Genomic DNA, 14,224 nt, shown 5'->3' with positions numbered 1-14,224 from the left:
CCGTCCGGCGAATGCGCAGCCAACCTTCCCCCAAAAACACTGATTTCAAATGGTGCTAGACATCATGTAGTTAAATCTAAACCACCATATGAAACCAGCTTCCTGAGGGAGCTCCAGACAGACTTCCTCCGACGGCAGAAGAGGCCGCAGCCTGACCTAGAAAGAAGAGATGTGAGCGCAAGGGCTGGGCATTTTCTTTTATCTAAAAAATAATAATTAAATAGGCCCCGCTGGCAATCAGGAACAGGGAACTATGTGCCAATGATGTGATGTTAGCCATCAGCTTATCCACCATTAGTGGGGAGAGAAACACGATTCACTTTACATTCAAAGGCAAAACCACGCAAACCAGGCTTCTGGAAACGAAGATGTGAACATTTGGAATGTCAGAACTTCCCCGAGTTTTGAAATACAGTTCTCCCGGCCAATTAATGTGTACAAAAATGCACACACTTGGGCAAAGTATGTATACATATCAGTGAAAACAGCGTATGTGCGCGCACACACACAAATGCATTGTATTATGGGAAACCGCATTTTCAAAAGGTGAATATTATAAATTGGGTGGCACATTTTCACGAGGTTGTCTGATGTACAAGGGCGGAGAGCTAAACCGAAGGCTGGGAAAATGAGAAAGGGAGAGACCGATTCGCCCATTCTGACAACTGTATGTGACAAATAAAGTTCACACCGGAAAACCCTTCTTGGTTATGAAAGCTATAACAGCCGACCTTTGGGGAAGAAGTAAGTCCGATCTGCGAGCTCCAGGACAGGCTAATAGCCCTTAGCTACCAAGGGACGTGGGTGGCGCTATGGGTTAAACCACAGAGCCTAGGACTTGCCGATCAGAAGGCTGGCGGTTTGAAACCCCACGACGGGGTGAGCTCCTGTTGCTCGGTCCCTGTTCCTGCCCACCTAGCAGTTCAAAAGCATGTCAAAGTGGAAGTAGATAAATAGGTACCACTCCGGCGGGAAGGTAAACGGTGTTTCTGTGCGCTGCTCTGGTTTGCCAGAAGCGGCTTAGTCATGCTCCTGACAGTAAGAGCTGTTCGACAGTGGAATTTGCTGCCAAGGAGTGTGGTGGAGTCTCCTTCTTTGGAGGTCTTTAAGCAGAGGCTTGACAACCATATGTCAGGAGTGCTCTGATGGTGTTTCCTGCTTGGCAGGGGGTTGGACTCGATGGCCCTTGTGGTCTCTTCCAACTCTATGATTCTATGCTGGCTACATGACCCGGAAGATGTACGCCGGCTCCCTCAGCCAATAAAGCGAGATGAGCGCCACAACTCCAGAGTCGGTCATGACTGGACCTAATGGTCAGGGGTCCCTTTACCAAGCTGGAAAACTTTCAGCTCTGTGTTTTCTAGTCATCAGGTGAAGGGAAAGCCTGCAGATCTGCAGGTGCATATTATAAATTGGGTGGCACATTTTCACGAGGTTGTCTTGACGTACAAGGGCGGAGAGCTAAACCGAAGGCTGGGAAAATGAGAAAGGGAGAGACCGATTTGCCCATTCCGACAACTGTATGTGACAAATAAAGTTCAGCTGACCTTTGGGGAAGAAGAAAGTCAGATCTGCAAGCTCCAGGATAGGCTAACAGCTCTTAACTACCGAGCTGGAAAACTTTCAGCTCTATGTTTTCTTGTCAACAGGTGAAGGGAAGGCATCACCTCGACCCAGGCCAAAACTCCTTCCAGCATCAAAACAACCCAGGTTTGACATCTTCTGGGTTTTGCTTTGCACGTGTCGCCACGGCTCTTAATTTTGGCTCCTTATCTCCCAACACGTAAAGGGCAGCAGAGGAAATTCAAAGCCTCTTCTCCACAGCTGGGCACTTCTCCTTCCTCCCGGAGAAAACCGAATTCCTGCGGTTGGAAGTTCTAAATGAGAAGCAATCCATCATCTCACTCTGGCTGGTGAAAAGTACAACTGCGTGCGCATTCTGGAAGCGTGACTCTGGGATTAATCACAAAGGCTCCAAACAGGCCGCCTCTCGGAGAGGTTTCTCGAAGGGGAAGAAGTGCTTCTGGAGGGAGGCGTTCCAAAAATATGAGCGTAGTTCCTTTCCCTCCCTTCTGCCCCCCCCCCCCGGGCTGGTGCATGTGCAAATGTGGTCTGCAGATTGCAGGGCGGTCTCCGGCAACATCTGTGCAACCTCTGTGCTACACTGGGGAAGGCAGAAGCCTTTAACCCTCCAGATGTTGACGGACTTATTAGCTGTCTTGAGAGGCAATGGAGTTAAGCTCTGGGGGTGAAGCCAAACCACTGCATTAGCAGCACCAAAGTGACCTTCCTGGGGCGCCAACCTGGGCAGTGTATGTGGAGGTCCTGGGCTACCCAGACGAAAAGACGCTCCTCTCTCAGCCTCGCTGATGTGGTCCAAAGGAAAGCAGAGCAAGATGTTTAGCACCAGCTTGGCGGCAGAAATTGCCGGAAGGAAGCGTACAGGGCGCCATCTGACCGTCTTAGGCAGTGTTCCCCAACCCTGGGCCTCCAGCTGTTTTTGGACTAGAACTCCCATCATCCCTCAAGACCAGTGGTCAAGGATGATGGGAATTGTAGTCCAAAGACAGTTGGAGGCCCAAGGTTGGGGAACATTGGTCTTAGGGATTCCACTTCGGAGTTGTGTAGGTCCCCCCCCCCCTTAGCCTTGTCTTCTCCCAAAGATACCCCACAAGGCAGAAGAGTTTTGGGTCACAGTTTTCCTTCCTAGATGGGCTACTTTCCCAGGTTGACGAGCCACAATTGCCCCTTGATGGACTATAATGCCTGTGACCTCCAGCTTTTAAAGTGGAGATTCTTACCTCAGTCTGTTTCTATACAGTGGTACCTCGGGTTACAGACGCTTCAGGTTACAGACTCCGCTAACCCAGAAATAGTACCTTCAGGATGAGAACAGAAATTGTGTGGTGGCAGCAGAAGGCTCCATTAGCTAAAGTGGTGCTTCAGGTTAAAAACAGTTTCAGGTTAAGAACGGACCTCCAGAACGAATTAAGTTCATAACCCGAGGTACCACTGTACTGGCTCCGAAACTGTTTACAAATATGCTCTGTACTGTTAAAATTGCTTTGGGATGGTTCAACTGAAGCGATTCCTACATCAAAACAAACGAGCGGATCAGATTTTTAAACAGAGGTTTTGAATGACCACCTGTCAGGGATTACAGTGGTACCTCAGGTTACATACGCTTCAGGTTAAAGACTCCGCTAACCCAGAAATAGTGCTTCAGGTTAAGAACTTTGCTTCAGGATGAGAACAGAAATCATGCTTTGGCAGCAGTGGGCGGCCCCATTAGCTAAAGTGGTGCTTCAGGGTAAGAACAGTTTCAGGTGAAGAACGGACCTTCAGAACGAATTAAGTACTTAACCCGAGGTACCACTGTATTTAGTTGTGATTCCTGCATTGCGGGGTGTGTGTGTGTGTGTGTGTTAGACTAGATGACTCTGAGGGTCCCATCCAACTCTACAGTTCTCTGACTCCATGAAGTCATCCAAGCAAGTCACTTTCTCGCCTCAAGAGACAGAGACTCTTCCGAGTTAAGTTCGCATTCTTCTTCCTGCTTTGCAGGTCGGCCAAATCCTTGGGGCATCAGCCTGCCGTTTCCTAGTCCTCAGCCAAGTTTTCCCCTGAACCACAGTCTACATCCTCTCTCTCCCCCCCTACTCACACCCAAATTCAGGGTCTCTTCAACACCCTAATCACACAGCTTTTGCCAACCTGCCTTCCCGGCTGGGGCTGATGTGAACTGGAGTTCAAACATCTGGAGCGTGTCTGCTTGGCAAGGGCTGCTGTGACCAGTGAACCACCGCTGCCTCTTGAAACGGATCCCGTGCAGAAGATCCCCAAGAAGGGGGGGGGAACCCCACATCTTTCTCGGTAGCAGCTGGCTTCTTAGCAGCGTTGCTTCTTTTGGCACACGGCATCCTCACGAGGCGAACATCTGCACCTAAAAATAAAAAGGGATTACTGTTAGTATTAAAACGATGCCAGTAACATTCCAGCCCTCAGCGTTCATTGCTTTCAATTCACCCTCATTTTTTAATTCAAGCGAGGAAGAGGGAGGGAAGGAACAGCAGGGGAAAGAAAGGAATCAGCCTCTTTAAGAAGAGGATTGGACAAAGGAGAGGGCTATCGATGGCTCCCGGCCACAAGGACTGCGCTAGGCTTCCACGTTCAGAGGCAAAAAATGCTTCTGTACGCCAGTTGCTGGAAACGGCAGGAGGGGAGAGGCGGCTTGTGTTCGAATCCTGCCTGCGGGCCTGATCCTGCAGGCTCCTCTTGTTTCCTTGTGACGGCTGGCAATTCTGTTTCCAAAAGCCAAAACAGCTTCCTTCCTTTGGGCTTCTGGACGCCCTTGCGTAATTCCCAAAGCAGCAGGAATGTCTCGGCTGAGACTACTCTCTCCAGCTGATCTCTTTCCCTATAGGCGGCTTTCCAAAAGGGAAAGGAGGGAATGCAAGCATTCTCTGGGGATCCATCTTGCCCTCGTATCTTGGAAGGGATCCCCAGGGGCATCTTGTCCAGCCCTCTGCAATGCCGGAATCTCAGCTAGATCATACATGACAAATGGCCACCTAGTAAAGGTAAAGGGACCCCTGACCATTAGGTCCAGTCGTGACCGACTCTGGGGTTGTGGCACTCATCTCGCTTTATTGGCTGAGGGAGCCGGCGTACAGCTTCCGGGTCATGTGGCCAGCATGACTAAGCCGCTTCTGGCGAACCAGAGCAGCGCACGGAAACGCCTTTTACCTTCCTGTCAGAGTGGTACCTATTAATCTAGTTACAGATTCCGGGTCATGTGGCCAGCATGACTAAGCCGCTTCTGGCGAACCAGAGCAGCGCACGGTACCCCGTTTACCTTCCCGCCGGAGTGGTACCTATTTATCTACTTGCACTTGATGTGCTTTCGAACTGCTAGGTGGGCAGGAGCAGGGACTGAGCAACGGGAGCTCACCCTGTCGTGGGAATTCGAACTGCCGACCTTCTGATCGGCAAGTCCTAGGCTCTGTGGTTTAACCCGCAGCGCCACCTGCGTCTGACACCGGCTTAAATACCTCCAAGGAAGGAGAGCCTGCCACCTCACAAGTCCACGTCTACTGCTGGTCCTTGCTGGTCCTTGCTACTGCTGTTCTCAGCAAGGACCAGTCTACTGCTGGTCCTTGCTGAGCTGGAAGCTGCAATACTACCCTCTGGCCACCATAGGGCGCTGAGGGGCAGGGGAGATGTCTAGCAGCGCCCTCTGGTGGCAAATTAGCAGAGCAACATAAACAGCAATGCCCCTGAGTCTTGCTGGCGGAGTCCCTAGTTTGGAGTCCTGTGCCTTAACGAATCTCTCCAAAATGACTTCCCTGGACATCTGATAATGTTATCATGCCAGGGTGGGATCAGATTTCAGTGCCAAAGAGTGAAAGGGACGCCAGCAAAGAGTTGCCAATTGTTTAATCATTTGGCTTTAAGTTGGCTGGATGAACGTGAATGAAAAACCTCCATACAGGTGAGTTCTTGAGATATCGCAGGAAGCATAATTCACTGTTTTTAACAAGCAAAAGCTGCTCCTCCTCCTAGGAGGGAACAGAAAGGATATATCAAAGATGCAATGTTCTCCCCCTAACAGTAGCACAGAGAAACTGAAACAACTTCAAAGAAACCAAGCCGGTGTGTTTCAAAGCTTGCAGACCCTACTATCAACTTTTTCTTTCTCCCGCTCCCTTTGCCAATTAAAATTAGTCAAGTGCTTTGACGGATTATCCAGCTCGGGGGCGGATAAACGAAAGGTACCAATTAAAGTGTGCAGTGACACAGCCCTGTGAGCGCGAGACACTTTCTATAAATAAACACGCCCAATGTATATATGCAGGAGAGACCGTCCGGGGGTTTGCAGGAAGCAGAAATGAAATATAATGTAACATGTCCTCATGGCATGATGCACCCACAGGAGAGGGACTGGCCTCTGAATAACAACAGCATTTCGTCGGCCTTAGTTGCACTTTTTAAAGAAAAGCTAAGAGTCTAGTCCTTATGACAGTAGGCAGTTCTCCCCACACCCGGCCCCAGAAAACAGAAATTCCAACTGTACAATATCAGTTTTGCACATATCAGTTTTGCACAAAAGAGCGCAATATCAGTTTTGCACAAAAGAGAGTCTGAGGAATGGCCATTCCTACAATGCGTCATTTGCATGTCAGAAGTCCTGGGTTCGATCTCTGGTGAGCTCTGGGACAGTGGTGGAAAACATCCAAGCAAGCAAGTTCCATCGAGACCAGTATCCTGCTCCCAAATTCCTCCATTCCTCCTTATACCTTTCCCCATGTTATCTTGGCAGGACTTTTCCCCAAAGGCTTTCTACAGAAAGGAAGCAACTGCTACCCTGGCCCTCCTACAAGGCTCTCAAAAAGACAACTGCTTTTGCAACATCCCCGCCTGTTCAACTGGTAGTGATCTTGCCCACTGGATTGACCAGAATTGTTAAGCTTTTGTTGGGGAGGATGAGCCTCTAATATTTGATTAGCATTGGGAGAGATTATGTGATACAAGCCTCGGGCCGTTTGACAGAAACTGATCCAGGCTTTCCACCATTTAGGGCAACAGACTTCTCCCTGTACGTGTAACTTCTGCTGGAAACTTGATGATTTCGTCTAATTTAATAAACTGGATGCACCCCCCCCCGCCCCCTTTCCAGGAACATCCTTCATTTGGTGCTGGGGGGGGGGCGGGATCAGAAAGAAATACTTTGCCTTGAAAGACTTCTCTAGCGTGAAATGAAACCCGTTTTTTTTTCTCATTTCCAGCTCAAAGAGAAATAGAGAGAGGTTTTCTCACTGAGTGTTTTGATTTGGCTTCTAGTCCCTCATTGATAAATCAGACATTTTTTTTTTTGCTTTGTTTCCGCCGCACTTTGAAAGCCTCCAAAGATGTCACACGCAGTATGTAAAAGGAGGAGATTTTTTCACGCACGTTGGGTGGCATTGTGAAGGCAGAGGAGGCCCCTGTGGCGGGGATTTCGAGTGACAGAGAATCTGCCACGCCGGCGTTCCAGGGACTCGTCCGCTCTTAATCCTGTTTGGGTGCCTCAAGCCCAGAGTTGCAAGTGGAAAGACTAAAGGAACTTGCTGGGAGATGTAAAAAAAATTCATGCTTGCTGGGGCTGATGGGAGTTGTAGTTCAGCAATATCTAGAGGGTTAAACATTCCCTGAACCTGGCCTGGATGAATGATAAGGTCTTCTTCACCAGGCACCCAAACAAAAACAGCAAGCCTCCCTGGGGTGGGAGTTCTGGAGACAGAGCTTTCTAGTTGAGCTCTCCTGTCACTCCCGTCCTCCCTTCTGCCAGCAAGCAGAGGGGTCTCTAAGGACCACCCATCTTGCAAGCAGATTCCATTTCCAGAGAGTGCCCGGCACCAAACCCTAGATAGCTGCTGCCTGTCCGAGCGGACAGTCCTAACCTAGGTGGACCAATAGTTCTCGAGTCAGTCTAAGGCAGCTTCCTCTGCTCCTAACTGCATGGGAACTGCAGGATCCATCTGGTTTGGTTATGGAACTCAGGGCAAATGTAATTTCCAAAGGAAACTTCCTCCTTCCCCTGCCAGCGCATAAATCTGGCACAGTTTTGGAGACGGAGCATGATGAGGCATGAATAATTTTTCCCTCGGTATACACACACACACACACACACACACACAAAAACCCAAACTAAAGAATTGTAAAAACAAAACAAATTGTTCAGCAAAAATCCACACGGACACGCCCTGCCCTTGCATCCTTGGTTTTTTTGCCCCCCCCCCCATTTTGTGCCCACAATTCCAGCCTTCCAAAGCATGAGCGACCAAAGTGACGTAACAGCAGACAGCCCAGCAAGAACAGCATGTACTTTGCTCCTAACGCTGCTCGGTTCTCTTGGAAATCCTTCGGCACTCGTTTTGTTTGTCCGGCGTTCCCGGCTGGTGCCGGAGCAGTTCGTGTTTCCACCTTCCTCGCCCAAATCCAAAGGCCTGTCCTCTTGAGGAAAACCCTCAGGCTCTAGATTTAAGGAACAGCTTGAAGCTGACTCCTAAGTGCATGAAGGGGGAGTTCAGGCCTCCCCCCCTCCTCTGCGTACATCAAATGCGGGGGGGGGGGGGGGCACAGTAGGAATAAGAGAGGCTGACCATCACCAGGGGGCAGAAATCTAGCCACCTGGTCTTCATTCCTCGTTCCAGCTCTCTCACAAGCTGTAGGGTAAGGTAAAGGGACCCCTGACCGTTAGGTCCAGTCGTGGCCGACACTGGGGTTGCGGTGCTCATCTTGCTTTACTGGCCGAGGGAGCCGGTGTACAGCTTCTGGGTCATGTGGCCAGCATGACTAAGCCGCACCCTAATCTCAGTGAAGATGGCATCGCTCAAAGGGTATGTAGTTTGTTTGCTTATCTGTTGCATTCATAAAAGTAAAGGGACCCCTGACCATTAGGTCCAGTCGTGACCGACTCTGGGGTTGCGGCGCTCATCTCACTTTACTGGCTGAGGGAGCTTCTGGGTCATGTGGCCAGCATGACTAAGCCGCTTCTGGCGAACCAGAGCAGCGCACAGAAACACTGTTTACCTTCCCGCCGGAGTGGTACCTATTTATCTACTTGCACTTTGACGTGCTTTCGAACTGCTAGGTGGGCAGGAGCAGGGACCGAGCAACGGGAGCTCACCCTGTCGCGGGGATTCGAACTGCCGACCTTCTGATTGGCAAGTCCTAGGCTCTGTGGTTTAACCCACAGCGCCACCCGTGTCCCAGCTGTAGGGTAGTGGTTCCCAATTAGGGGCCCATGAAACGCATCCAGGGGGTCTGCGGCCCCATCTCTTTCCTCTCCCTCCAACTAAATTTTTGTCATTTCTGCATGGCCAATATCACAAATATGTTGGAGGGTTTTTTTCCCCCTGGTGGCAGATGACAGAAGCTATGACACCATGAGACCGGTGTAAAACCAAATCAAATAAAGTTTTTATTACAAAACAACAAAGTTTGTGGGTGTTTTTCCTGCAGGCAAAGTCAAACTGCAGCTTTTCCTCCTTTTGTAGTTGTGACCAGCTGTACCCAATCAGCCCAAAGCTTACAGAAACAGTTCTTAAAGGTACAAACATATTTACTGTTTCTTTGCAGAATGAATCCCAACACCCCCCTCTCATTCAAACAGAAACAAAACAGTACTTTAAACATATACAAAACATATTTATATATCACGCACAACAATTCCTAATTTTGTCACTAGTTGTGCATGTTTCTTTGCAGAATGAATCCCAACAAAATATTATGGCCTGTTTTTCTTAGTATACCTAAAATCAGATTAGATTAGATTAGATTAGATAAATTTATTGTCATTGTCCGTATATACACAGTATACACAACAACGAAAATCAAACACCCAAGACCAAATCCTCTGCTTATTTGGGGCTACTCCACATTCTGTTCAAAAAATAGCTTTGCAGAGGTAACTGCTATAAAGCTTCCTGCAGCCAACTGGAAGCCGGCCAGCATCGCAGAAGGTGGTCCCTGCTCTGCTCCGTGCCGGTTTAGCGCAGTGCAAGGGAGCCAACCGAGTGGGCACTGGGGGTCCATGGGCCGGTTAAACGACCCCCATGGGCTGCTTGTGGCCCATGGGCCTTCGGTTGCCGACCCCTGTTTTGGACTCTCCTATTTGGAGGTTTTTAAGCAGAGGTTGGATGGCCATCTGTTATGGATGCTTTAGTTGAGATTCCTGCACTGAAGGCTTGGAATGGATAGCTCTCAGGGTCCCTGCCAACTGTGATTCTGTCTTCTACCAAAGTGTGGGCAGCACATAACTAAAACAAGCTCCCTTGAACAACTCCACCTGCTCCACAGCAGTGCCCAATGCTCATTTCCTTGCTATGCATGAATCCAAACTATGGTTGCGCAAGCCAAAGACCCCCGGAGGGTCTAACACACAGAGACACACACACACACGTCCTGCAATGGGCCCTTTGCACTTTGCCAATCTGCCTTGCCTGAAACCTGCCCGTTGGTGGAAAACAGACAAGCCAGCTTTGAACCCAGCCCAGTTGGCAACGAGCGATGAGAAGGCCCATTAAAAACCATCCGAGCTCACTGAACCACACAGGTCTCTCTGGGACAAACAAAAGGGCCCCCGTCTTCCGTGCGTCCGGGGCTGCTCCGAGGGGCTTTGATGCTGAATTGAGCCCTCGGACCTTTAAAGATGCACAAAACCCCCGAGCGAAGTGCTTCCGATCAATGGCGGTGAAGGCTTGACAGCAGAGGCTTTTGAGACCCCTTGCTATTTCTAAGAGGTGCATAATTAGCACCGGAGCTCTGAAAGGCCCGGGAGCCGTGCGCGGGGATGTTCTCGGGAGAGAGAGCATGGGCAAGGGTTTGCTAATTGGACGGGCTGTGTCTCCGCTGCCAGCAGCATTCAGAAACGGCTGGGCACGGTTGGCGGACATGCCAGTCCACACCTCCCGTACAAAGGCAGGTCTCTCTAGGGCAATGCCTCGGAAGCACAGAGAAGCTGGAGAACATGGTGCTGGCAGCAGAACACAGCTCCCCAGGAGCCTCAGCTTCCTTTTGTTTCCATTTGAGGTTTTAAAAAGCTCAAGTTTCTAGCCATCAAGCTTGAGAAGAGTATGCAAGCAATGCTTACTGGGATCTCGGGAGCCAGGGAATAACTTTCCAGCTGCTGAAGCCCAGGGCAGATTCTCATCTCACCCAATGATTAGCTGAAACGGAACAAATTATGCAAGGTAGTAAAAATGCAGAAATGTGCAAATATAATTACAGTTTGCATAATTTGTGCAGGTCACAGTGTTGTTGTTTTTTTTTAAAAAAATAAAGCACAGGGATTTTGATCTCCTCCTGGAATACATCGTGGGCAAACGGGAAGGGGGAAACAAAGTTAGCATGTGCTAAACTTCTGTACTGTACTGCACACACTGAATTCTCAAGAACAAAAGCAAAATTCCTGGGAAAGCTCAGTTGGAAGAGCATGGGACAAGAGTTGTGGGTTCGAGTCAACATGTTGCGTAAAAGGTTCCTGCATTGCACAGGGCTGGACAATTCTATGAAAAAGTGACCCGGCTACAGATAATTATGGGGTGCAGTTCTCCCCCTATCCTGGATTGTACCATTCTTATCTCCAACAGAGGGGGCTGCAGTTTTGTATGCAGGGTCCTCCTAACTCAGTGCCTTGAAAACCATCTTTGTACTTGAAAGTCTAACCCATTGAGGAGACAAATGACGCAGGGTCCTTCTCCCCAGCATGCCAGCTTACTATAAACAGGATTTTGTGTGTGTGTGAAGGATTATTCCGCTGCCTGCAAATGGAGGAAAAAACAACTGCCGTTGCCACAACGGTGTGCAGAATTCTGACAAACTTTGGGTGACATAATGTAAAGGTAAAGGTAAAGGGACCCCTGACCATTAGATCCAGTCGTGGCCAGACTCTGGGGTTATGGCACTCATCTCGCTTTATTGGCCGAGGGAGCTGGCGTACAGCCTCCGGGTCATGTGGCCAGCATGACTAAGCCACTTCTGGCGATCCAGAGCAGCGCACGGAAACGCCGTTTACCTTCCCGCCGGAGCAGTACCTATTTATCTACTTGCACTCTGACGTGCTTTCGAACTGCTAGGTGGGCAGGAGCTGGGACCGAGCAACGGGAGCTCAGCCCGTCGAGGGGATTTGAACTGCAGACCTTCTGATTGGCAAGTCCTAGGCTCTGTGGTTTAGGCATTGGTTAATTTTTTGGTTGCTGGAGGGGATGTGGTTGGCTGTGCCTGCCCCTTCACTGCTGCTGCTGCAAGGGTATTTCGTTAAAGGAATCCAGGGGCTTGCTATGCTTTTGTCCGTATCCCTGACAAAGGGCTAGGGCCATGCAAGAGCCCCAGGGAGCATTTGGGGAGAGGTGTGAGCCTGGCACCCAGCTTTTTCTCTCCCCAAAATTGCTTACACTTACCGACTTCCTCACAGGTGTGGTTGTCAATTCTGTTCCTACCTCCAAGTGGGAACAGATAGTTGCTAACCAATGCCTAACAGATAGTTGCTAACCAATGCCTAAGCAACCACTCACAATTATGCCAAAAACCAAAACAAAAATTATGTGTGAACGTGTTTTTATTCAGGGGTGTCTTGGGGGTCCTTGACACGCAACAGGGTGATGGGTTAACCGGACCTTTAGGGTGATCCAGCAGCCGTTTTTTTTTCTTGTGCCCTTAAGTTCATCGGAAAATAAGCTTAAGGTGCGACACTGGAGAACCTCCAGCAAAGGGAAGTTTCACAGATGTAGCAGCGCTACCAGAGTCCTCTGTGCAACAACATTTGCCATAATGATGCCGACTCCTAAACTCCACGTTCCTGCAGGCGCACGATTCACTTAGCATTGTGGGAAACGCTGTGCTCTAGGAAAGGACGAGTGTTGCACCGAGCGGGGGGGGGGGGGGAGAAGAGGAAGCTGGGAGGTTTTGACAGACGCTTCCAGGAATGAATGCTCGAGTCACAAGACAGGCAGTATGACTCGGAGCAGGAAGGCTGGCTGGCCACAGATGAGATGTCAAAAATGGGTAACAGGCAAGGATGAGGCCCCTCTTCCCTGCCTCTTGCAAAAGCTGCCCTTCAGCAGCAGCTGGAGAAAAGGGAGGAGGAATTGTGTTGGGGGCAGGCAGAGGAGAAAGATAAGGAACTCACACATACCCCAAAAGCGTTTTGCAACTGGCAAGGGTCCGACTGCAACCACGGGGAGATCTCTGGATGTCAGGTTTCCACTGAAATATCAGAAACGTTTTCCTTGAAGCTCGAATTTGTTTTATTCTGGAACTGTTTGATTTGATGCTTTAATTTCAAGGTTGCTGAGCTAGTTTTCAGGAAATTCGCCAAAACTTCCAACACTTTCGACATGGGTTGCCATATGCCTGGATTTTCCCAGACATTTTTACCCATTTTAGGAAATTCCGCACAGATGCTATTTCCGACTGGCAAATCCTCTGAATACGTCTGGTAAATTCCGGATGTGTGGCAGCCCTAAATGCAATGAACATTAATAAAAAATAAAAATAAATTCCATTGCAAAATAAAAGAAAACAGTGCATATATATATATATATATATATATATATATATATATATATATATAATCTCATTATATGCTTTCGTAGATTTTCACGGGTACAGGAATGCAGGTTTTGGTGTCCTCGGGTGTCTTCCCGTGTAAAAGTTGGGGTGTCTAGGCGACGTTTCGACGAGGTCTCACTCGTCATCTTCAGGCTGGTGCTTTCGGCTTCTTGTTACTGGAACAGAGCAGGATCTCAGTGTTTGAGTTCCTATAAATACTGTAGAGGCTATACACCACACCCCCTCTACAGTATTTATAGGATTTATAGTTTTATAGTATAGTTTTATAGTATTTTATAGTATTTTATAGGATTTATAGGATTTATACAGTATTTATAGGATTTATATATCTCAGTGTTTGAGTTCCTATAAATACTGTAGAGGCTATACACCACACCCCCTCTACAGTATTTATAGGAACTCAAACACTGAGATCCTGCTCTGTTCCAGTAACAAGAAGCCGAAAGCACCAGCCTGAAGATGACGAGTGAGACCTCGTCGAAACGTCGCCTAGACACCCCAACTTTTACACGGGAAGACACCCGAGGACACCAAAACCTGCAATCTCATTATATATATATATATATATAATGAGAGCTTCTAACATTGGTTGGGAATGAATTAATAAACAGAAGCTGAATCCTGAAAAAGCTGGAAATTCTGAAGCTGAATCTTGAAAAGTCAGGGCTATTATCATGGAATTCTGGAGTCTGAAGGGACCCTGAGGGTCATCTAGTCCAACCCCCTGCAATGCAGGAATCTCAATTAAAGCGTCCAAGACAGAGGGCCATCAACCTCTGCTAAAAAAATTATGTCTCCCATGTTCTCATGTCTGGGAGGTGGTCTGTCCTGGGGGGGGGGTCTCACTTTCCTGGATTCATCACTGTCACTGAAAGCTCAGCTGGCCTTCATCATCATCATCATCATCATCATCATCATCATCATTTGAAACTATGTTCAAGGCGGCTTACAACAAGACAAGATTTACACAATCACAAACATAACAGAGGTCATAAACAATAAATAAAACACATCAAAAAGTATACAACAAAATGGAAAACAATTTCCAAGAACCGTATTTTTCGCCCTATAGGGCGTACCGGCCCATAGGGCGCACCTAGTTTTTTTGGGG

The 14,224-nt window shown here is 48.6% G+C and overlaps 1 protein-coding gene across 1 annotated transcript in view; it reads right to left on the bottom strand.

Annotated features, from left to right (window-relative positions):
• LOC309351967 (endonuclease domain-containing 1 protein-like) overlaps positions 1–14,224 on the bottom strand; it is a 198,566-nt gene that overhangs the window by 50,594 nt on the left and 133,748 nt on the right. The window contains exon 3 of the mRNA XM_081880201.1: positions 3,719–3,943. Coding sequence (XP_081736327.1) covers positions 3,719–3,865 — 147 coding nt within the window. The 5' untranslated portion in view covers positions 3,866–3,943. The remainder of the gene's footprint in view (positions 1–3,718; positions 3,944–14,224) is intronic.

Source organism: Podarcis erhardii (genome assembly GCF_964252035.2).
Source record: "Podarcis erhardii genome assembly, chromosome: 10".
Taxonomy (NCBI): Eukaryota; Metazoa; Chordata; class Lepidosauria; order Squamata; family Lacertidae; genus Podarcis; species Podarcis erhardii.
Note: the sequence above shows the minus strand (reverse complement) of the source record. Positions and strands in the feature narration are given on the sequence as shown.